The 22,686-nt window shown below is 44.9% G+C and overlaps 1 protein-coding gene across 7 annotated transcripts in view; it reads left to right on the top strand.

Annotated features, from left to right (window-relative positions):
- rft1 (RFT1 homolog) overlaps positions 1-22,686 on the top strand; it is a 112,053-nt gene that overhangs the window by 78,691 nt on the left and 10,676 nt on the right. For 6 of the 7 annotated variants that reach the window (XM_072581694.1, XM_072581696.1, XM_072581695.1 and 3 more), the window contains 4 exons: positions 8,435-8,565; positions 11,637-11,781; positions 15,465-15,570; positions 21,782-22,031. In XM_072581694.1, the coding sequence (XP_072437795.1) occupies positions 8,435-8,565; positions 11,637-11,781; positions 15,465-15,570; positions 21,782-22,031 (632 nt within the window). The remainder of the gene's footprint in view (positions 1-8,434; positions 8,566-11,636; positions 11,782-15,464; positions 15,571-21,781; positions 22,032-22,686) is intronic. The other variant, XR_011962005.1, reaches the window with a different exon arrangement.

Here is a 22,686-nt window from a genome sequence, read left to right as displayed (position 1 = left end):
TAGCCACACTACCATACATCAGGAGCATTTCTGAACTGACAGCCAGACTACTGCGACCACTAGGACTCATAACAGCACACAAACCAACAGCCACGCTCAGACAACAACTCACCAGAACGAAGGACCCGATACCCAACATGAGCAAAACTAATGTAGTGTACAAAATCCCATGCAAGGACTGCACAAAACACTACATAGGACAAACAGGAAGACAGCTAACGATCCATATCCATGAGCACCAACTAGCCACGAAACGACACGACCAGCTATCCTTAGTAGCCACACACACAGATGACAAGCAACATGAATTCGACTGGGACAACACTACCATTATAGGGCAAGCCAAACAGAGAACAGCCAGGGAATTCCTAGAGGCATGGCACTCATCCACAGACTCTATCAACAAACACATCGACCTGGACCCACTATACCGGCCACTACAGCGGACAGCTCAAACTGACAACCGGAAGCGGCAGAGACAGGTCACTATAAATGTCAGAGGAAACATCACAGAAGCGCTTCACAGGAGGCTCCCAAGCACTGAGGATGTCACCTAGACCGGGGACAAAGCGTTTGCAAGACAAATTCCCAGCTCGGCGAACAGAACCACAGGGACTAGATTATTTAGGATGTCTGGGCAGCAAGGACGAATTGCACCAAAAAATCTGTTTCCTTGCTGCACATCTCTGACTCCACAAGTCTCAATTGTTGAGACTAGCATAGACTCTGATTGTAGCTGTGATTTTTCTGACTGTTTATGGATAGAACATATGTTGTTTTGTTGCTGACTGCGTACAGTTGAAATAGAACATAGAACATAGAAAAATACAGCGCAGTACAGGCCCTTCGGCCCTCAATGTTGCGCCGACTGAAGCCTACCTAACCTACACTAGCCCAATAACCTCTATATGCTTATCCAATGCCCGCTTGAATGACCATAAAGAGGGAGAGTCCACCACCGATACTTGCAGGGCATTCCATGAACTCTCAACCCGCTGAGTAAAGAATCTACCCCTAACATCTGTCCTATACCAACCTCCCCTTAATTTAAAGCTGTGTCCCCAAGTAACAGCTGACTCCATACGTGGAAAAAGGTTCTCACTGTCAACCCTATCTAAACCCCTAATCATCTTGTACACCTCTATCAAATCTCCCCTAAACCTTATTTTCTCCAATGAGAACAGCCCCAAGTGCCTCAGCCTTTCCTCATACGATCTTCCTACCATGCCAGGCAACATCCTGGTAAACCTCCTCTGCACCTGTTCCAGTGCCTCCACATCCTTCCTAAAGTATGGCAACCAGAACTGTACACAATACTCCAGATAAGGCCGCACCAGAGTCTTATACAATTGCAACATGACCTCAGGACTCCGGAACTCAATTCCTCTACCAATAAAGCCCAGTACGCCATCTGCCTTCTTCACAGCACTATTTACCTGGGTGGCAACTTTCAGAGATCTGTGTACATGGACACCAAGATCCCTCTGCTCATCGACACTACCAAGTAGCCTACCATTAGCCCAGTAATCCATCTTCTTATTACTCCTACCAAAGTGAATGACTTCACACTTAGCTACATTGAACTCCATTTGCCACCTTTCTGCCCAGCTCTGCAACTTATCTATATCCCGCTGTAACCTGCCACATCCTTCTTCGCTGTCCACCACTCCATCGACTTTCGTATCATCTGCAAACTTGCTCACCCAGCTGTCAAGCCCCTCTTCCAAGTCATTTATAATAGTCATTGTTTTCACAAAGCAATGGGAATGGAAAGGGAGAAACATCACAGAATCTGTTTGAAACATCAGAAGGGAAAAACATCATTAATAAGACAATGCCCATCTATCCCTTAGTTCATGATATTCTTGTCTCACCAACTATTCAACATGTGTCTACAGAGCTGGTGTAGGAGGGAAGGCTTCAGATATGTGGATCATTGGGTCACCTTCTGGGGAAAGTGGGACCTCTACAAGGAGAATGGGTTTCATCTGAACTGGAGGGGCACCAATATCCTGGGTGGAAGGTTTGCTAGCGTTCTTCAGGATTGTTTAAACTAGTTTGGCAGGGGATGGGAACTGGATCTACAGATCAGAGGATGTGGTAGCTGGTGAACAGGCAGATAGAGCATGCATTGAGTCTGTGAGGAAGGATAGACGATTGATAGGGCAAAGTTGCAGTTAGTGTGATGGGTTGAAGTGTGTCTTTTTTAACGCAAGAATCAGGAATAAGAGTGATGAACTTAGAGCTTGGATCAGTACTTGGAGCTACAATGTTGTGGCCATTACGGAGACTTGGATATCACAGGGGCAGGAATGGTTTTTGGATGTTCCAGGGTTTAGATGTTTCAGAAGGAATAGGGAGGGAGGTGAAAGAAGTGGGGGAGTGGCATTGCTAATTAGGAATAGTATCGCAGCTACAGAAAGGGAGGTCGTCGAGGAGGGTTTGTCTACTGAGTCAGTATGGGTGGAAGTCAGAAACAGGGAAAAGAGCAATCACTTTAGAACATAGAAAAGTACAGCCCACTATGTTGTGCCAAGGTTTAATCTTAATGTAAAATATAATAACACCCCTCAACTCACTGCTATCCATGTGCATGTCCAGCAGTCACTTAAATGTCCCCAATGACTCTGCTTCCACCACCACAGCTGGCAACGCATTCCATGCATTCACAAGTCTCTGCGTAAAGAACCTGCCTCTGACGTCTCCTTTATACCTTCCTCCTAATATCTTCAAACTATGACTCCTTGTACCAGTCAATCCTGCCCTGGAGAAATGTCTCTGGCTATTGACTCTATCTATTCCATTCATTATCTTGTATACCTCGATCAGGTCTCCTCTCTTCCTCCTTCTCTCCAGAGAGAAAAGTCCAAGCTTGTTCAACCTTTCTTCGTAAGGCAAGCCCTCCAGTCCAGGCAGCATCCTGGTAAACCTTTTTTGCACCCTCTCCAAACCTCTGTATCTTTCCTATATTAGGGCGACCAGAGCTGAACACAATATTCCAAGTATGGTCTCACCAGAGACTTGTAGAGCTGTAGTAAAACCTCGCAGCTCTTAAACTCGATCTCCCTTTTAATGAAAGCCAAAACATCATATGCTTTCTTAACAACCCTATCCACTTGGGTGGCAACTTTGAGGGATCTATGTACTTGCACGCCCAGATCCCTCTGTTCCTCCACACTGCCAAGAATCCTGTCTTTAATCCTATATTCAGCATTCAATTTATTGGGAGTTTTCTATAGATCCCCCAGTTTCCACAAAGACTTTGTGGGAGGCAGATTTTGGAAAGGTGCAGAAGTAACACAGTTGTTGTAATGGGTGACTTTAACTTTCCTAAGCTGAAACCTCATTAGTGCAAATAGTTTGGATGCAGCAGATTTTGTCAGGTGTGTCCAGGAAGGGTTCCTGACTCAATATGTAGATGGACTGACTAGAGGGGAGACCATATTGGATTTGGAATTTGACAACAAACCAGGCCAGGTGTCAGATCTCTCGGTGGGAGAGCATTTTGGTGATGGTGATCACAACCCCCTGACCTTTACTATAGTCATTTGAGAGGGTTAGGGACAGACGGTATGGGAAAGTATTTAATTGGGGGAGGGGGATTTACAATACTTTTAGGCAGGGACTATGGAGCATAAATTGTGTGCAAATATTCTCAGGGAAATGCGCAACAGAAATGTGGAGGTTGTTTAGGGAGCACTTGTTGCGAGTGCTGGATAGATTTGTCCAACTGAGGCAGAGAAGGGATGGTAGTGTAAAGAAACCTTGGATGACAAGGGATGTAGAATATCTAGTCAAGAGGAAGAAGGAAGTTTACGTAAGGTTGAGGAAGCAAGGATTAGACAGGGCTGTAGAGGGTTATAAGGTGGCCAGGAAGGAACTGAAGAATGGGCTTAGGAGAGGTAGAAGGGGACATGGTTATAACCTTGGCAGATAAGATTAAGGAAAACCCCAAGATGTTAGGTGAGAGCAAGAGGATGGCCAGCATGAGGGTAGGGCTGAGCAGGGATAGTGGAGGGATCTTGTGCCTGGAGTTGGATGAAGTAGGGGAATATTGCTTCAGTATTCACGAGTGAGAGGCACCTTGTCGTTTGTGATGACATAATTAAATAGGCTGATACGCTTGAACAGGTTGATGTTAGGAAGGAGGATGTGCTGGAAACTTTGAAAAACATGAGAATATTTAAGTCCCTGGGCCCAACAGGATATACCAAGTGATACTAAGGAAAGCAAGGGAAGAGATTGCTGTGTCTTTGGAGATGATCTGTCCACTAAAGTAATACCAGATGACTGAATGGTGGCAAATGTTATTCCCTTGTTCAAGAAAGGGAATAGGGATAACTCTGGGAATTACAGGGTTATTATAGTCAAGTCTGTGGTGAACAAATTATTGGAGAGGATTGTGAGGGGCATGTCTCACAAGCCTTATTGAATTCTTTGAGGATGTGACAAAATGCATTGCTGAAGGTAGATCAGTGATTGTGGTGGATATGGATTTTAGCAAGGCATTTGATAACGTTCTCCATGGTAGGCTTGGGATACAGGGAAATCTGGCTGTCTGGATACAGAATGGGCTGGCCCATAGAAAACAGAGGGTGGTCGTTGAAGGAAAATCTTCAACCTGGAGCTCAGTGACCAATGGTGTTCCGCAGGAATCTGTTCTGGGACCTCTGGTCTTTCTAATTTTTATAAGTGGCTTCGATGAGGAAGTGGAAGTGTGGGTTAGGAAGGTTGGTGGAGTTGTCGACAGTGTGGAGGCCAATTGTAGGTTGCAATGGGACATTGACAGGATGCAGAACTGGGCTGAGAAGTAACTGATGGAGTTCAACCTGAAAAAGTGCGAAGTGATTCACTTTGAAAGGTCGAATTTGAATGCAGATTACAGGATTAAAGGCAGGATTCTTGGCAGTGTGGAGGAACCAAAGGATCTTGGGGCACACGTCCATAGAACCCTCAAAGTTGCTACCCAAGTTCATAGGGTTGTTAAGAAGGTGAATGGTGTGTTGACTTTCATTAGGAGGATTGCATTTGAGAGCCGCGAGGTTATGCTGCAGCTCTATAAAGCCCTGGTTCGACCACACTTGGAATATTGTGTTCAGTTCTGGTCACCCCATTATAGGAAAGATGTGGAGCTTTAAAGAAGGTGCAGAGGAGATTTACCAGGCTTTTCTCATTGGAGTGAAGAAGGATTAGAGGTTTACAAGATAATGATAGGCAAAGATAGAGTGGATAGCCAGAGACTTTTCCCCAGGCAGAAATGGCTATCATGAAGGGGCATAATTTTAAAGTGATTAGAGGAAGGTTTAGGGGAGATAGAGCATAGAACAATATAGCGCAGAACAGGCCCTTCAGCCCTCGAAGTTGTGCCGACCTGTGAACTAATCTAAGCCTATCCCCTATACTATCCCACCATCATCCATGTGCTTACCCAAGAGTTGTTTGAATGTCCCTAATGTGGCTGAGTTAACTAATTGGCAGGTAGGGCATTCCACACCCTTAACACTCTCTAAGTAAAGAACCTGCCTCTGATATCTGTCTTAAATCTATCACCCCTCAATTTGTAGCTATGACTCCTCATACAATCTGACGTCATCATTTTAGGGTAGACAGTGGAAGTCCTTTTCCTATCTAATACTCTGATCATCTTATATGTTTCTATCAAATCCCCTCTTAGCCTCCTTCTCTCCAATGAGAACAGACCCAGCTGTCCCAGCCTTTCATCATAAGACCTTCCCTCTGGACAAGGCAACATCCTGGTAAATCTCCTCTGCACCTTTTCCAATGCTTCTACATCCTTCCTATAATGGGGTGACCAGAACTGTACACAATATTCCAAGTGTGGCCGCACTAGCGTTTTATATAATTGCAGCATGCTATTACAGCTCTGAAACTCAATCCCCCTACCACAAAACTGGAGGGAGGCAAATGTAATTCCTCTCTTCAAGAAAGGAAATAGGGAAATCCCCGGCAATTACAGACCAGTGAGTCTCACGTCTGTCGTCTGCAAGCTGTTAGAAAGGATTCTGAGGGGTAGGATTTATGACTATCTGGAAGAGCATGGCTTGATTAAAGGCAGTCGGCACGGCTTTGTGAGGGGCAGGTCATGCTTCACAAATCTTATTGAGTTTTTTGAGGGTGTTACTAGACAAGTTGATGAGGGTCGAGCGGTGGATGTTGTGTATATGGACTTCATTAAGGCATTTGATAAGGTTCTCCATGGTAGGCTCGTTCAGAAGGTCAGGGGGAATGGGATACAGGGAAATTTAGCTGTCTGGATATAGAATTGGCTGGTCGACAGAAGACAGCGAGTGGTAGTGGAAGGAAAATATTCTGCCTGGAAGTCTGTGGTGAGTGGTGTTCCACAGGGCTCTGTTCTTGGGCCTCTATTCTTTGTAATTTTTATTACTGACTTGGATGCGGAGATTGAAGGATGGATTAGCAAGTTTGCAGATGACACAAAGGTTGGAGGTGTCGTTGACAGTTTAGAGGACTGTTGTAGGCTGCAGCGTGACATTGACAGGATGCAGAGATGGGCTGAGAGGTGGCAGATGGAATTCAACTCGGATAAGTGCAAGGTGATGCATTTTGGAAGGTCGAACTTGAAAGTTGAGTACAGGATTGAAGACCGGATTCTTGGCAGTGCAGAGGAACAGCAGGATCTTAGTATGCAGGTACATAGATCCCTTAAAATTGCCACCAAGTGGACAGGGTTGTTAAGAAAGCATATAGTGTTTTGGCTTTCATTAACAGGGGGGATTGAGTTTAAGAGTCGTGAGATCTTGTTGCAGCTCTATAAAACTTTGGTTAGACTGCACTTGGAATTCTGTGTCCAGTTCTGGTCGCCCTATTATAGGAAAGATATGGATGCTTTGGAGAGAGTTCAGAGGAGGTTTACCAGGATGCTGCCTGGAATGGAGGGCTTATCTTACAAAGAGAGGTTGACTGAGCTCAGACCTTTTCATTGGAAAAATGAAGGAAGAGAGGGGACCTAATTGAGGTATACAAGATAATGAGAGGCATAGATAGAGTTGATAGCCAGAAACTTGTTCCCAGGGCAGAAATTGTTAACATGAGGAGTCATAGTTTTAAGCTGTTTGGCGGAAAGTATAGAGGGGATGTCAGAGGCGGGTTCTTTACGCAGAGAGTTGTGAGAGCATGGAATGCATTGGCAGTAGCATTTGTGGAAGTGAGGTCACTGGGGATATTTAAGAGCCTGCTGGACATGCATATGGTCACAGAAATTTGAGAGTTCGTACATTAGGTTTACCTCACATGAGGATCAATGGTCGGCACAACATCGTGGGCTGAAGGGCCTGTTCTGTGCTGTACTGTTCTATGTTCTATACGTATGCCGCCTTAACAGCACTATCAACCTGCGTGGTAACTTTCAGGGATCTATGTACGTGGTTCCAAGATCCCTCTGCACATCCACACTACCAAGAATCTTTCCATTGACCCAGTATTCTGCCTTCCTGTTATTCTTACCAAAATGAATCTCCTCACATTTAGCTGCATTGAACTCGATTTGCCACCTCTCAGCCCAATTCTGCAGTTTATCCAAGTCCCCCTGCAACCTGTAACATTCTTCCATACTGTCCACTACTCCTCCAACTTTAGTGTCATGTGCAAACTTACTGACCCATCCACCAATGCCTGCATCCAAGTTATTTATAAAAATGACAAATAGTAGTGGTCCCAAAACAGATGCTTGTGGCACACCACTAGTAACCGGACTCCAGGCTGAATATTTTTCATCAACCACCACTTGCTGCCTTCTTATAGAAAGCCAGTTCCTAATCCAACCTGCTAAATCACCCTCAATCCCATGCCTCTGCATTTTCTCCAACAGCCTACCATGTGGAACCTTACTAAAGGCTTTACTGAAGTCCATGTATACCACGTCAACTGCCCTACCCTCATCTACATGCTTGGTGACCTTCTCAAAAAACTCTGAGGTTTGTGAGATATGACCTGTCCTTGATGAAACCATGTCGAATATCTCTGCAATCAGATTGTTGCTTGCTAAGTAATTATAAATCCTATCTCTTATACTCCTTTCCATAACTTTTCCTACAACAGACGTAAGGCTCAAATCAGAGATTGGTTCCTTATGCAGAGATGTCAGGCATTTTTTTACTCCGAGAATGGTGGGTGTGTGGAATGCACTGCCAGCAGTGGTAATTGAGTCAGATACATTGGGGACATTTAAGTGACTCTTGCAACAGCACATGGATGATAGTAAAATGGAGGGTACGTAACTCAGTTTGATCTTAGAGTAGAATAAAAGGTCGTCATAATATCAAGGACCGAAGTACCTGTACTGTGCTGTACTGTTCTATATTCCCAGAGCTGAGTCCAGCTTCCAGGGAACTGCTGGCTGCACAATTGTTTGCAATGTGTTAGAATGACTGCTTATATGTGCTTTTTGATGCAGGTGTGTATGACGTTGTGAATAACCTGGGATCGCTGGTGGCCAGATTCATGTTCCTTCCCATTGAGGAAAGCTTCTATGTTTTCTTTGTCAAAGTGCTTGAGCGAGGAAAGGACATTGGACACCAGAAGCAGGTAATGCCTTTCTGCAGCAAACTGCCAGACTGTCAGGTGTTGTGGTATCTCCAGATCCTGTTACTATACTGACAGGAATAAATGGGAGCGTCGACGTCAGGAATGTGTTGGGTGGGGTGGGGAGAGGTGCCCAAGGGGGCTGAGAGATAAATGGGAAGGGGGTGGGGCTGTGGGGGAAGGTAGCTTGGAATGCAATGGGTAGATGAAGGTGGGGTGTGATAGTGATAGGTCGGAGCAGAGGGTGGACCAGATAGTTGGAAAGGAAGATGGACAGGTAAGACAGTTAAAGAGGGCGGTGCCGATTTGGAGGGTAGGATCTGGGATAAGATGGAGAGAGGGGAGATGAGGAAACTGGTGAAATTGACATTGATGCAGTATGGTTGGAGGGTCCCAAGGTGGAAGTTGAGGCACTCCTCCTCCAGGCTTGGATTTGGCAGTGGAGGAGGCCCAGGGCTTGCATGTCCTTGGTGGAGTGGAAGGGGGATTTGTAGTGGTCGGCCATAGGGCGGTGGATTTGTTGGGTGCGTGTGTCCCAGAGATGTTCCCTGAACTGTTCTGCAAGTTGGCAGCCTGTCTCCCCAATGTAGAGGGGATCACATCAGGAGCAGCGGACACAGTAGATGAGGTGTTTGGATGGTCAGGAAAATCTCTGTCAAGTGTGAAAGGATCCTTTGGGGCCTTGGACGGAGATGAGAGCGGTGGTGTGGGCACAGGTTTTACACGTCTTGCTGGAGCAAGTGGAGGTGGGTTGGTGGGGTGTGTGGACTTAATGAGGGAGTCATGGAGGGAATGGTCTCTGCGAAATGCTGGTAAAGGTGGGAGGGAAATATATCTCTGGTGGTGGAATCTGACTGTAGGTGGCGGAAATGGTGGAGGATGATGCATTGTTTCCAGAGAGATACAACGTTGACTCTTCTGCTCCTCGGATGTTGCCTGACCGGCTGTGCTTTTTCCAGCGCCACACTTTTTTTGACTCTGATCTTCAGCATCTGCAGTCCTCACTTTCTCCTAACAGGGATACATGCATTGCATGATTCTTCAGTTGGGACGGTATTTGTGCCAGTGTCTAAGCAGAGGAAGAAGAGGCAATAGTGATATCGGATAAATAGGAATAAAAAGAGGATATTTAAAAGATTCACAGCTGTCAAAATGGGAAATACACCTAATCTGGATGGCAATGAATTTTTAAATATGTTGAAAAGTTGGAAACACTGGAGGCTATGGCCTTGGGTTTGAGAGGTGCCAGGGAATTGTAAATGTTTTATTCATGTTTAGATTCCTGATGAAGGGCTTTTGCCTGAAACGTCGATTTCGAAGCTACTTGGATGCTGCCTGAACTGCTGTGCTCTTCCAACGCCACTAATCCCGAATCTGGTTTCCAGCATCTGCAGTCATTGTTTTTACCTCGTTGATAAAAACCTAGTAGTCAGCCTAACAACAATAGTGGAAAACATTTAGAAATGTTAATCCAGTGCAAAATAAATTGACATTTTTAAAAGGATGTGTGAATAAATGAAAATCCATATGAATTGATTAAAGGCTGTGTTTTGTAGAAATGCAACCTGTACGTAGCACAGGTACAGAAACTTGATCTGGTAGTACTGTGCCACTGCCAAGTGATAGCTGCAGCTGACTAGAAGGGTAGTCTGTTTAACAAGCCTTCTGGTGTTCACCAAAGTAATTGTTGCTGAGTGTCAGGCTGGGTGAAGTCCTCAATGCAATCAACACTGACCCCCTACAACCCACCCCAAGTATAATAGGGGGATACAGGACTGTGAGCTCTATCATAAAAAACTGCCCAGCTGAACACTTGGCTCTACTGTTGTGACCTTTGCTCCAGTTTCCAGTTTTTGACCTCATATCCAGACTTTATCCTCGCTGCTTGAACTTTGGTCTTAGTAAGGCCACCTGCATATGCACAACCAGTGCAATGTTGTTGTGCACCAAACATAGGTTAATTCTGGCTTGGTACATCAATCTCCAGTAACTGAAATCACCATGATAATATTAAATAAAGCAATCACCATGCCCATCTTTATGTGCACAAGCAACCATTTGGGCAGCCATCTTTACGCTCATCACTCCGTTAATTAAAAGCAGATTGTGTATGATTAACTTGATTAAGTTCTTCCAAAGATTGAGAGGTTGATATTGTTTATGTGGACTTTCAAGAGATATTTGACAAAATATCATGAAACAGATTTGTTAATAATTGAGCCCTGAGGAAGTGATGTCAAGGAGCTTGGGGTGAAAGTGGAAATGAAGCAATGAGGTAGAGGATCAGTCTTGATGATGAATTTATAGACTTCAGGAAATTATACAGAGGAGTTTGCCAGTGATGGGTATTGGGGCCTTTGCCTTTTTTTAACATACATTAGATTGGAGTGCACGGAGAATAATTTTTAAATTTGCCCATTTAAACAGGGAACTGTAGTAAACAATGAAGGGTGTGATAACAGACTTCAGGAGGACATGAACAAATTGATGAAATAGGCAAACTCATGACAGTTGGTTTAAGTGCTACCTTCTGGTAGGAGAAAGAAGATGCTAAGTACAGTAAATGGTACAGATATGATGGGATTGTAAGAGCAGAGAGAAATGCACAGTGGCAGGAAAAGAACATGTTAAAAAAAGCAAATGAAATCCTTAGATTTCCAAATCATTCCCAAGAGTATGGAAAAGAGGTAGTTATGCTGATTTTTATAAAATTCTTTACCTTACTGAGTTAGTTCACATAACATTCTAGGAAGGATATCAAGGCCTTAGAGAGAATGCAGAGGAGATGTGCTATGGATAAGGCACTTCAGTAACATGTTGGAAACTGATTCATACTGGAGTAACTTTCAAAGAGAATTGGATAAATATGTGAAGCTGGACTTTGTTGAGCTGAGGAAAGAATGCAGAAGATAATGGTTAATTGGGTAGCTGTTTCAAAGAACTAGCAGATGTGCAGTGGCCTGGGTATCACTTCCTATTTTATGATTATAACATGCTCTGGATTAATGTTTGTCATGATAGCTGCCACATTATGAAGAATAGAATAATCACAAAACTTCCTGTTTGGTTACCAGGAGGATGTTTCTATGGCAGCCAATGTTCTGGAGATGCTTATGAAGCTGATGATGTTGATTGGACTGACCATCACTGTGTTTGGATACTCATACTCCCATCTGGCCCTGAATATCTATGGTGGATCGATGCTGAGCTCGGGCCCAGGTATTTCTGTCTCTGTGTAGAGTGTTGAATTTCAACACATCTTTTTGTGGAGTCCCAAGAGAAGGAATTTGTGCAACTTCATGAAACAGCAATTCAGAAGCAATTTTTAAAAATTCATTTTTGTTTTATGGGCAGGCTAGGAAGATCAGCAATTACTGCTCATTCCCTAATTTCCCTGGAAAAGGTGGGGGTGAACTGTATTCTTGAACAGCTGTGGTCCACGTGCTCTGATAAGGTGTTTAGATTAGATTAGATTAGATTACTTACAGTGTGGAAACAGGCCCTTCGTCCTAACAAGTCCACACTGCCCCGCCGAAGCGCAACCCACCCATACCCCTACATTTACCCCTTTAACCTAACACTACGGGCAATTTAGCATGGCCAATTCACCTGACCTGCACATCTTTGGACTGTGGGAGGAAACCGGAGCACCCGGAGGAAACCCACGCAGACACGGGGAGAACGTGCAAACTCCACACAGTTAGTCGCCTGAGGCGGGAATTGAACCCGGGTCTCTGGCGCTGTGAGGCAGCAGTGCTAACTACTGTGCCACCGTGCCGCCCGTGTATATAGAGGATAAAAGTTCATTGTGTTGGGGGTAGCATTTTACTTTACTCTATCGTGGGATATAGGCTCTGCTGTTTGGACCAGCATTTATTGCCAGTCCCTTAAGCAAATTCCTTGATTAAACCTGTCTGACTTTACTCTCTTAAAATGGTCCTTCCAGCTTGCCTTCAACCAAGATCCTGCCTCAGTGTCTCCTTATACCAAATATTACATAGAACATAGAACAATACAGCACAGAACAGGCCCTTCAGCCCATGATGTTGTGCCGACCACTGATCCTCATGTATGCACCCTCCAACTTCTGTGACCATATGCATGTCCAGGAGTCTCTTAAATGTCCCCAATGACCCTGCCTCCACAAACGCTGCTGACAATGCATTCCATGCTCTTTCAACTCTGTGTAAAGAACCCGTCTCTGACATCCCCTCTATACTTTCCTCCAACCAGCTTAAAACTATGACCCCTTGTGTTCGTCATTTCTGCCCTGGGAAATAGTCTCTGGCTATTGACTCTATCTATGCCTCGCATTATCTTGTATACCTCAATTAGGTCCCCTCTTCTCCTCCTTTTCTCTAATGAAAAAAGTCCAAGCTCAGTCAATCTCTCCTCATAAGATAAGTCCTCCAGTCCAGGTAGCATCCTGGTAAATCTCCTCTGAACCCTCTCCAAAGCATCCACATCTTTCCTATAATAGGGCAACCAGAACTGGCCGCAGTATTCCAAGTGCGGTCTTACCAAAATTTTATAGAGCTGCAACATGATCTCATGACACTTAAACTCAATCCCCCCGTTAATGTAAGCCAATACACCATATGCTTTCTTAACAACCCTGTCCACTTGGGTAGCCATTTTAAGGGATCTATGTACCTGCACACCAAGATCCCTCTGCTCCTCCACACTGCCAAGAATCCTATCCTTAATCCTGTACTCAGCTTTCAAATTCGACCTTCCAAAATGCATCACCTCACATTCTTTGATAACATTTCGCCCAAGAACTTTGAGACTTAATATGATGTTAAAGGCACTATAAAAACACATCTTTATTGTTGATGACAGCGCTTCAACTTTTTAACTATTTCATTAATATTGTTATCCAGCCGTTGGAAATGAGTTGTAGATCCATGCAAATTCTTTTCCTTATACCCAGGACAAATATGATTTCAGCTGTTGGCGCATAGTCAAATAATTCATCTGAATAATCATTGCCTTGAATTTTACATTGAAGAACATTCACTTCAGGGAACCAGTGGAGAGTAACATTTGCTGTTGAAATAGGTTTCAGCATGGATATACACCATGAGAGAAAGAATGGACAAAAGAAGGCGAAATGTTATGGAAAATGGGGTTTAATGTGGAAAAGTGTGAGGTGATTCACTTTGGAAGGACAACAGGAGTAAAGAGTACTGGGCTAATGGTAGATTCTCAGTAGTGTGGATGAGCAACAAGATCTTGGTGTCCATGTACATAGATCCCTGAAAGTCACCACCCAAGTTGATAGGGTTGTTAAGAAGGCAAATGGTGTGTTAGCTTTTATTGGTAGAGGGACTGAGTGTCATGCTGCAGCTGTACAAAACTCTGGTGCGGCCACACTTGGAGTATTGCGTACAGCTCTGGTCACCATATTATAGGATGGACGTGGAAGCTTTTGAAAGGGTTCAGAGGCGATTTACTAGGATGTTGCCTGGTATGGAGGGAAGGTCTTTTTAGGAAAGGCAGAGGGACGTGAGGCTGTTCTCATTAGAGAGAAGAAGGTTGAGAGGTGATTTAATTGAGACATATAAGATAATCAGAGGGTTAGATAGGTTGGACAATGAAACCCTTTTTCCTCGAATGATGTTGGCTAGCACAAGGGACATAGCTTTAAATTGAGGGGTAATAGTTGTAGGACAAATGTCAGAGATGGTTTCTTTACTCAGAGTAGTAGGAGTGTGGAATGCACAGCATGCAACAGTAGTAGACTTGCTAACATTAAGGGCAGTTAGATGGTCATTGGATAAAAATATGGATGAAAATGGAATATTGTAGGATAGGTAGGCTTCAGATTGGTTTCACAGGTTAGTCATAGAGATATACAGCCGTCCATGCTGACCAGATATCCCAACCCAATCTAGTCCCACCTGCCAGCACCTGGCCCATATCCCTCCAACCTCTTCCCATTCATGTACCCATCCAAATGCCTCTTAAATGTTGCAATTGTACCAGCCTCCACCACTTCCTCTGACAGCTCCTTCCATATACGTACCACCCTCCGTGTGAAAAAGTTGCCCCGTAGGTCTCTTTTATATCTTTCCCCTCTCACCCTAAACCTATGTCCTCTAGTTCTGGACTCCCGATCCCAGGGAAAAGACTTTGTCTATTTATCCTATCCATGCCCCTCAATTTTATAAACCTCTATAAGGTCACCCCTCAGCCTCCGACGCTCCAGGGAAAACAGCCCCAGCCTGTTAAGCCTCTCCCTGTAGCTCAGATCCTCCAACCCTGGCAACATCCTTGTAAATCTTTTTCTGAACCCTTTCAAGTTTCACAACATCTTTCCGATAGGAAGGAGACCAGAATTGCACGCAATATTCAAACAGTGGCCTAACCAATGTTCTGTACAGCTGCAATGTGACTTCCCAACTCCTGTACTCAATACTCTGACCAATAAAGGAAAGCATACCAAACACCGCCTTCACTATCCTATCTACCTGTGACTCCACTTTCAAGGACCTATGAACCTGCACTCCAAGGTCTCTTTGTTCAGCAACACTCCTTAGGACTTTACCATTAGGTATATAAGTCCTGCTAAGATTTGCCTTCCTGAAATGCAGCACCTCGCATTTATCTGAATTAAACTCCATCTGCCACTTCTCAGCCCATTGGCCCATCTGTTCAAGATCCTGTTGTAATCTGAGGTAACCCTCTTTGCTGTACACTACACCTCTACACCTCCAATTTTGGTGTCATCTGCAAACTTACCAACTATACCTCTTATGCTCGTATCCAAATCATTTATGAAAATGACAAAAAGTAGAGGACCCAGTACTGATCCTTGTGGCACTCCACTGGTCACTGAGGGCCAAAGGGCTTGTACTACATTGTAATACTCTATGTAATAGTTTGCTGTTTCTCTGTAGGTCCAACTCTTTTGCGTTGTTACTGTGTCTATGTACTGCTCCTGGCTATAAATGGAGTGACCGAATGTTTCACATTCGCTGCAATGAGTAAGGAAGAAGTTGACCGGTAAGTAGCTGAATTGAATTGAATTTATTGTCACTTGAACTGAGGCACAGTGAAAAGCTTTGTCTTGCAAGTAATACAGGTAGATCACATAGTTAAGTAGTTCAAAGTTTGGGAAAAGATTTGTAGCTCGGGTGCTCATTGTTGTGGTTCTGTTCGCCGAGCTGGGAATTTGTGTTGCAAACGTTGTGTCCCCTGTCTAGGTGACATCCTCAGTGCTTGGGAGCTTCCTGTGAAGCGCTTCTGTGATGTTTCCTCCGGCATTTAAAGTGGCTTGTCTCTGCTGTTTCCGGTTGTCAGTTCCAGCTGTCCGTTGCAGTGGCCGGTATATTGGGTCCAGGTCGATTGTGTTTGTTGATAGAATCTGTGGATGAGTGCCATGCCTCTAGGAATTCCCTGGCTGTTATCTGTTTGGCTTGCCCTATAATATTGGTGTTATCCCAGTCAAATTCATGTTGCTTGTCATCTGCATGTGTGGCTACGAAGGATAGCTGGTCGTGTCGTTTCGTGGCTAGTAGGTGTTCACTACTATTATAGGGCAAGCCAAACAGAGAACAGCCAGGGAATTCCTAGAGGCATGGCACTCATCCACAGATTCTATCAACAAACACAATCGACCTGGACCCAATATACCGGCCACTGCAACGGACAGCTGGAACTGACAACCGGAAACAGCAGAGACAAGCCACTTTAAATGCCGGAGGAAACATCACAGAAGCGCTTCACAGGAAGCTCCCAAGCACTGAGGATGTCACCTAGACAGGGGACGAAACGTTTGCAACACAAATTCCCAGCTCGGCGAACAGAACCACAACATAGTTAAGTAAATTTGATAAGTAAATAATTGGTAAACAGCAGCAAAAACAAAAACACGGGCACAAGTACTTCTCTTCAGTATTTACGAATGAGAGGGACCGTATTGTTGAAGAGGAGAGTGTGAAATGGACTGTTAAGCTAGAAGAGATACCTGTTAGGAAGGAAGATGTGTTGGACATTTTGAACAACTTGAGGATAGACAAGTCCCCCGGGCCTGACGGGATATATCTTAGGATTATGTGGGAAGCAAGAGAGGAAATTGCAGTACCGTTGGCAATGATCTTCTCGTCTTCACTGGCAACGGGGGTGGTACCAGGGGACTGGAGAGTAGCGAATGTTGTGCCCCTGTTCAAAAAAGGGAATAGGGATAACCCCGGGAATTATAGGCTAGTTAGTCTTACTTCTGTGGTAGGCAAAGTAATGGAAAGGGTACTGAGGGATAGGATTTACGAGTATCTGGAAAGACACTGCTTGATTAGGGACAGCCAGCATGGATTTGTGAAGGGTAGGTCTTGCCTTACAAGTCTTATTGAATTCTTTGAGGAGGTGACCAAGCATGTGGATGAGGGTAGAGCAGTGGATGTAGTGTACATGGATTTTAGTAAGGAATTTGATAAGGTTCCCCATGGTAGGCTTATGCGGAAAGTCAGGAGGCATGGGATAGAGGGAAATTTGGCCAATTGGATAGAAAACTGGCTAACCGGTCGAAGGCAGAGAGTGGTGGTAGATGGTAAATATTCAGCCTGGAGCCCAGTTACAAGTGGAGTTCCGCAGGGATCAGTTCTGGGTCCTCTGCTGTTTGTAATTTTCATTAATGACTTAGATGAGGGATTCGAAGGGTGGGTCAGCAAATTTGCAGATGATACGAAGATAGGTGGAGTTGTGGACAGTGAGGAGGGCTGTTGTCGGCTGCAGAGGGACTTAGATATGATGCAGAGCTGGGCTGAGGAGTGGCAGATGGAGTTCAACCCTGCCAAGTGTGAGGTTGTCCATTTTGGAAGAACAAATAAGAATGCGGAATACAGGGTTAATGGTAGGGTTCTTAGTCAGGTGGAGGAACAGAGGGATCTTGGGGTCTATGTACATAGATCTTTGAAGGTTGCCACTGAGGTGGATAGAGTTTGTAAGAAAGCCTATGGAGTATTATCGTTCATTAGCAGAGGGATTGAATTCAAGAGTCGTGAAGTGATGTTGCAGCTGTACAGGACTTTGGTTAGGCCACAGTTGGAGTACTGCGTGCAGTTCTGGTCGCCTCACTTTAGGAAAGATGTGGAAGCTTTGGAGAGGGTGCAGAGAAGATTTACCAGGATGTTGCCTGGAATGGAGAGTAGGTCGTACGAGGATAGGTTGAGTGTTCTCGGCCTTTTCTCGTTGGAACGGCGAAGGATGAGGGGTGACTTGATAGAGGTTTATAAGATGATCAGAGGAATAGATAGAGTAGACAGTCAGAAGCTTTTCCCCTGGGTACAACAGAGTGTTACAAGGGGACATAAATTTAAGGTGAAGGGTGGAAGGTATAGGGGAGATGTCAGGGGTGGGTTCTTTACCCAGAGAGTGGTGGGGGCATGGAATGCGCTGCCCGTGGGAGTGGTAGAGTCAGAATCATTGGCGACCTTTAAGCGGCATTTGGATAGGTACATGGATGGGTGCTTAATCTAGGTTAGAAGTTCGGCATAACATCGTGGGCCGAAGGGCCTGTTCTGTGCTGTATTGTTCTATGTTCTATGTTCTATAGGTGAATGTTAAGAGTTTGTGAGTCCATCCAGTATTCTAACAACAGTAGGGTAGAAACTGTTACGAAACCGGCGTGTGTGTGTGTGTGTGTGTGTGTGTGTTCAGGCTTCTGTACCTTCTCCCCGATAGAGGTTGTAGAAAATATTGCCGGGATGGGATGGATATTTGAGAATGCTGGGGGCCTTTCCTTGACGGCGGGCCTGGTAGATGGATTCTATAGACGGGAGGTTGGCCTTTGTGATTGTCTGGGCCAAGTTCACCACTCTCTGTAGCCATCTCCGACTTGAATGGTACAGTTGCCATACCAGGTAGTGACATATCCAGACAGGATGCTCTCAATGGCACACCTATAAAAGTTGGCAAGGGTATTCGCCGTCATGCCAAATTTCCTCAGCTGCCTGAGGAAGAAGAGATGTTGTTGGGCCTTTGTACCAGTGCATCCACATGAAGACTCCAAGAAAGCTTGTTGTGGATGACCACTCCCAGAAGCTTGACTTTGTTCCACCTCTGTGCTGTTGATGTGTAGGGGGGCATGAGTGACATCCTGCCAAAAGTCAAAAATAGCTGAAGTTGTTTGTGAAGCTAAATCTAACTATTAAAATCACTAAGCTTCTTGAAACATTAATGTCAGCTCTTTATAAATTTATTTCACATATATAAAATGCAATAATACTTTAAAAATGGGGGGCATGACGGAACACTGGTGGGTAAAATTAGGGAGAATCCCAATATAGTCTATGTATATCAAGCAAAAGAGAATAACCGATGTAGTTTGCATTGGATTGCAGCAAAGCCTTTGACAAGGTCCCACATAGGAAACTGATAAAGAAGGTAATAACACAAGCAATTCAGGGTAACTTGGCAAACTGGATATAAAAATGGCTTTGTGGCAAGAGACAGAGGGTGGTGGGCAAAGGCTGTTTGTGTGACTGGAGCCCAGTGTGTAGTTGTGTACCACAGGAATCCGTGCTAGTCCCTCTTTTTTTTTTGTGATATCCATAAGTTATCTTAATGAGAATGTGGGGAGTGATAAGTTTGTGGATGATACATAAATTAGCCACATCTTGAAAAATGTCCATAATACAGAGAAGATGCTGTGGATGTCTTAAAATGCGTAAATGTAGATAAATCTCCAGGACCTGATCAGGTGTACCCAAGAACTCTATGGGAAGCTAGGGAAGTGATTGCTGGGGCCCTTGCTGAGATAGCCACAGATGACGTGCCAGAAGTCTGGAAGTTGGCTAATGTGGTGTCCTTATTTAAGACAGGTGGTAAGGACAAGCGAGGGAATTATAGACCGGTGAGCCTGACGTCAGTGGTGGGCAGGTTGTTGGAGGGAATCCTGAGGGACAAGATTTACATATAGTTGGAAAAGGCAATGACTGATTAGGGATACAATATGGCTTTGTGTGTGGGAAATCATGTCTCATGAACTTGATTGAGTTTTTTGAAGAAGTAACAAAAAGGATTGATGAGGGCAGAGTGTTGAACGTGACGTAAATGGACTTTAGTAAGTCTTTTGACAAGGTTCCTCATGACAGACTGATTAGTGAGGTTGGATTACATGGAATACAGGGAGAACTAGCCATGTGGGTACAGAACTGGCTCAAAGATAGAAGACAGAAGGTGGTGGTAGAGGGCTACTTTTTCAGACTGGAGGCCTGTAACCAGCGGTGTGTCACAAATATCGGTGCTTGGTCCACTGCTTTTCTTATTTATATAAATGATTTGGATGTGAATATAGGAGGTATAGTTTGTAAGTTTGGAAATGACACCAAAATTGGAGGTATTGTGGAAGATTACCTCAGAGTACAATGGGATCTTGATCAAGATGGGCCATTGGGCCGAGGTGTGGCAATTGGAGTTTAATTTAAATAAATGTGAGGTGCTGCGTGAGGTTTTGGAAAGGCAAATCAGGGCAGGACTTATACACTTAATGGTAAGGTCCTGTGGAGTGTTGCTGAACAAAGAGACCTTGGAGTGCAGGTTCACAGTGCCACGAATCTGGAGTCCCAGGGAGACAGGATAGTGAAGAAGGTGTTTGATATGTTTGCCTTTATTGGTCAGTGCACTGTGTGTTGGAGTTGGGTGGTCATGTTGCAGCTGTACAGGACATTGGTTAGGCCACTTTTGGAATACTGGATGCAGTTCTGGTCTCCCTGCTATAGAAAGGGTGTTGTGAAACTTGAAAGGATTAAGAAAAGATTTACAAGGATGTTGCCAGGGTTGGAGAGTTTGAGCTATAGGGAGAGGCTGAATGGGCAAAGGCTATTTTCCCTCGACTGTTAGAAGCTGAGGGCTGACCTTGTAGAGATTTATAAAACCATGAGGGGCATAGATCGGGTAAATAGACAATGTCTTCCCCGCGGTGGGGAGTCCAAAACTAGAGGGCATAGATTAATATGAGAGAGGAATGAGTGCCAGGGACCTGTGTTCAATTCCAGCCTTGGGCAACTTTCTGTGTGGAGTTTGCACATTCTCCCTGTGTCTGCGTAGGTTTCCTCCAGGTGCTCGAGTTTCCTCCCACAATCCAAAATGTGCAGGTAAGGTGAACTGGCCATGTAAAATTGCCAGTAGTGTTCAGGGATGTGTAGGTTAGTTGTATTAGTCAGGGTTAATGTGGAGTAATATGGTTCGGGAATAGGTCTGGGTGGGTTACTCTTCAGAAGGTCAGTGTGGACTTGTTTGGCCAAAGGGTCTGTTTTTATGATTCTATGATTTAAAAGGGACCTAAGGGGCAACCTTTTCACACAGAGGGTGGTGTTTGTATGGAATGAGCTACCAGAGGAAGTGGTGGAGGCTGGTACAATTACAACATTTAAAGGCATCTGGATGGATATTAATGAATAGAGAGGGTTTAGAGCGTTACTGACTAAATTTTGACAAATGCGACTAGGTTAATTTAGGATATTTGGTTGGTATGGAAGAGTAAGACCAAAGGGTAAGACCATGCTGTATATCTCTATGACTCTAAACTCTAGTTGTTTTGTTTAGAATAGCAAAGGCTGAGATTAAGGTATATAAGAGTATGAGGAGCATGGACATGGTCGATAGAAAGCAGTTGTTAGTTGATAAGTCAATTACAAGGGACATAATCTTAAAGCAAAAGGCAGGAGATTGGAGGAAAATGTTTTTCACCCAGAGGGTGGTGAGGGCCTGGGAGGGGAGTGAGGTGGGAAAGCTCACAACCTTTAAAATGTACTTGGTGGAGCACTTGAAATATCATAACATTGAATGCCTAATGTATGAAAATAGGACTTGTCTATTTTTGTCAGTGCAGACTCAATAGGCTGAAGGATCTCTCCTGTTTGATTCTAGGATTCTAAGGTTTAGAGTTTGCAACACATCTGATGGTTAGACACTCAAATGCTTTGCAGTTCCAAGTTAGGTATTCAAGCTGGTCAAATGTCAGAATACAATTCATTACAACCTGAAACAACCTAGTTTCCAGATATCACTGGTCTGATTGCAAGATTTAACAGTTTCATCTCTTGATTTTCTTACTGTCTGCACCAAGTGCGCCAATTAAAATCCCTGGGAGAAATGTTTCTGACATACTTCAGTGCAGGTGCATAAGATCATAAGTTTCCATAATAATTGCAAATCTTCCTTGATCCATTAGGTACTTCAATATTTTGTTTAATGTTTGATTGTTTTATTGAAGGTATAACTTTATGATGCTGGCTCTGTCGCTTACATTTCTTGGCTTTTCCTATTGTTTGACATGGTGGCAAGGAGGTGTTGGATTTATTTTAGCAAACTGCCTGAACATGGGACTCCGAATTACTCACAGCCTTCAGTATATCAGCCGTTATTTCAAGCATAGCAAGAGTCAGCCCCTCAAGGGCCTTCTGATCCCTGGACCTTTACTGCTAGTCTATCTTGGCAGTGGCATAGTGACAGCACTTTCACAGGTAGGTACTGGGGAAGGTGGGTGCAGAAAATCAAAAGATGGTCATCATTCCAAAGTTGCTGAAGGAAAACTACTACGTGACACTGACCCCGGTCCCTGACCCAGTGACGTGGCGACCTCAGCTCCTGGCCATTTGACACTCCGACCCTGGCCCCTCTCACTCGGACACTCTGACCCTGGCCCCTGGCTCCTCTCACTGCGACACTCCAGCCCCAGGCCCCTCTCACTGTGATACTCCGACTCTGGCCCCGATCCCTGTCACTATGGCACTCCAACCCTGGCCTCAGGCCCCTGGCTCTGCGACACTCTGACCCTGGCCTCTGGCTCTGCAACACTCCGAGACTGGCCCCTGGCTCTGCAACACTCCGACCCTAGCCCCTGGCTCTGCAACACGCCGACTCTGGCCCCTGGCCCAGCGACGCCCTGGCCCCTGTCACTGCGACACTCTAGCCCTGGCCCCTGGCTCGCCGACACCTGCAACCCTGGCCTCTGGCTCTGCAACACTCTGATCTTGGCCCTTGGCCCAGCGACACTCTGTCCCTAGTCCCTGGCCCCCGGCCCAGCGCCACTGCGACCCAGTCCCCCGGCCCAGCGCCACTGCGACCCAGTCCCCCGGCCCAGCGCCACTGCGACCCAGTCCCCCGGCCCAGCGCCAC

This window comes from Chiloscyllium punctatum, chromosome 12, assembly GCF_047496795.1.
Source record: "Chiloscyllium punctatum isolate Juve2018m chromosome 12, sChiPun1.3, whole genome shotgun sequence".
Lineage (NCBI taxonomy): Eukaryota > Metazoa > Chordata > Chondrichthyes > Orectolobiformes > Hemiscylliidae > Chiloscyllium > Chiloscyllium punctatum.
Note: the sequence above shows the minus strand (reverse complement) of the source record. Positions and strands in the feature narration are given on the sequence as shown.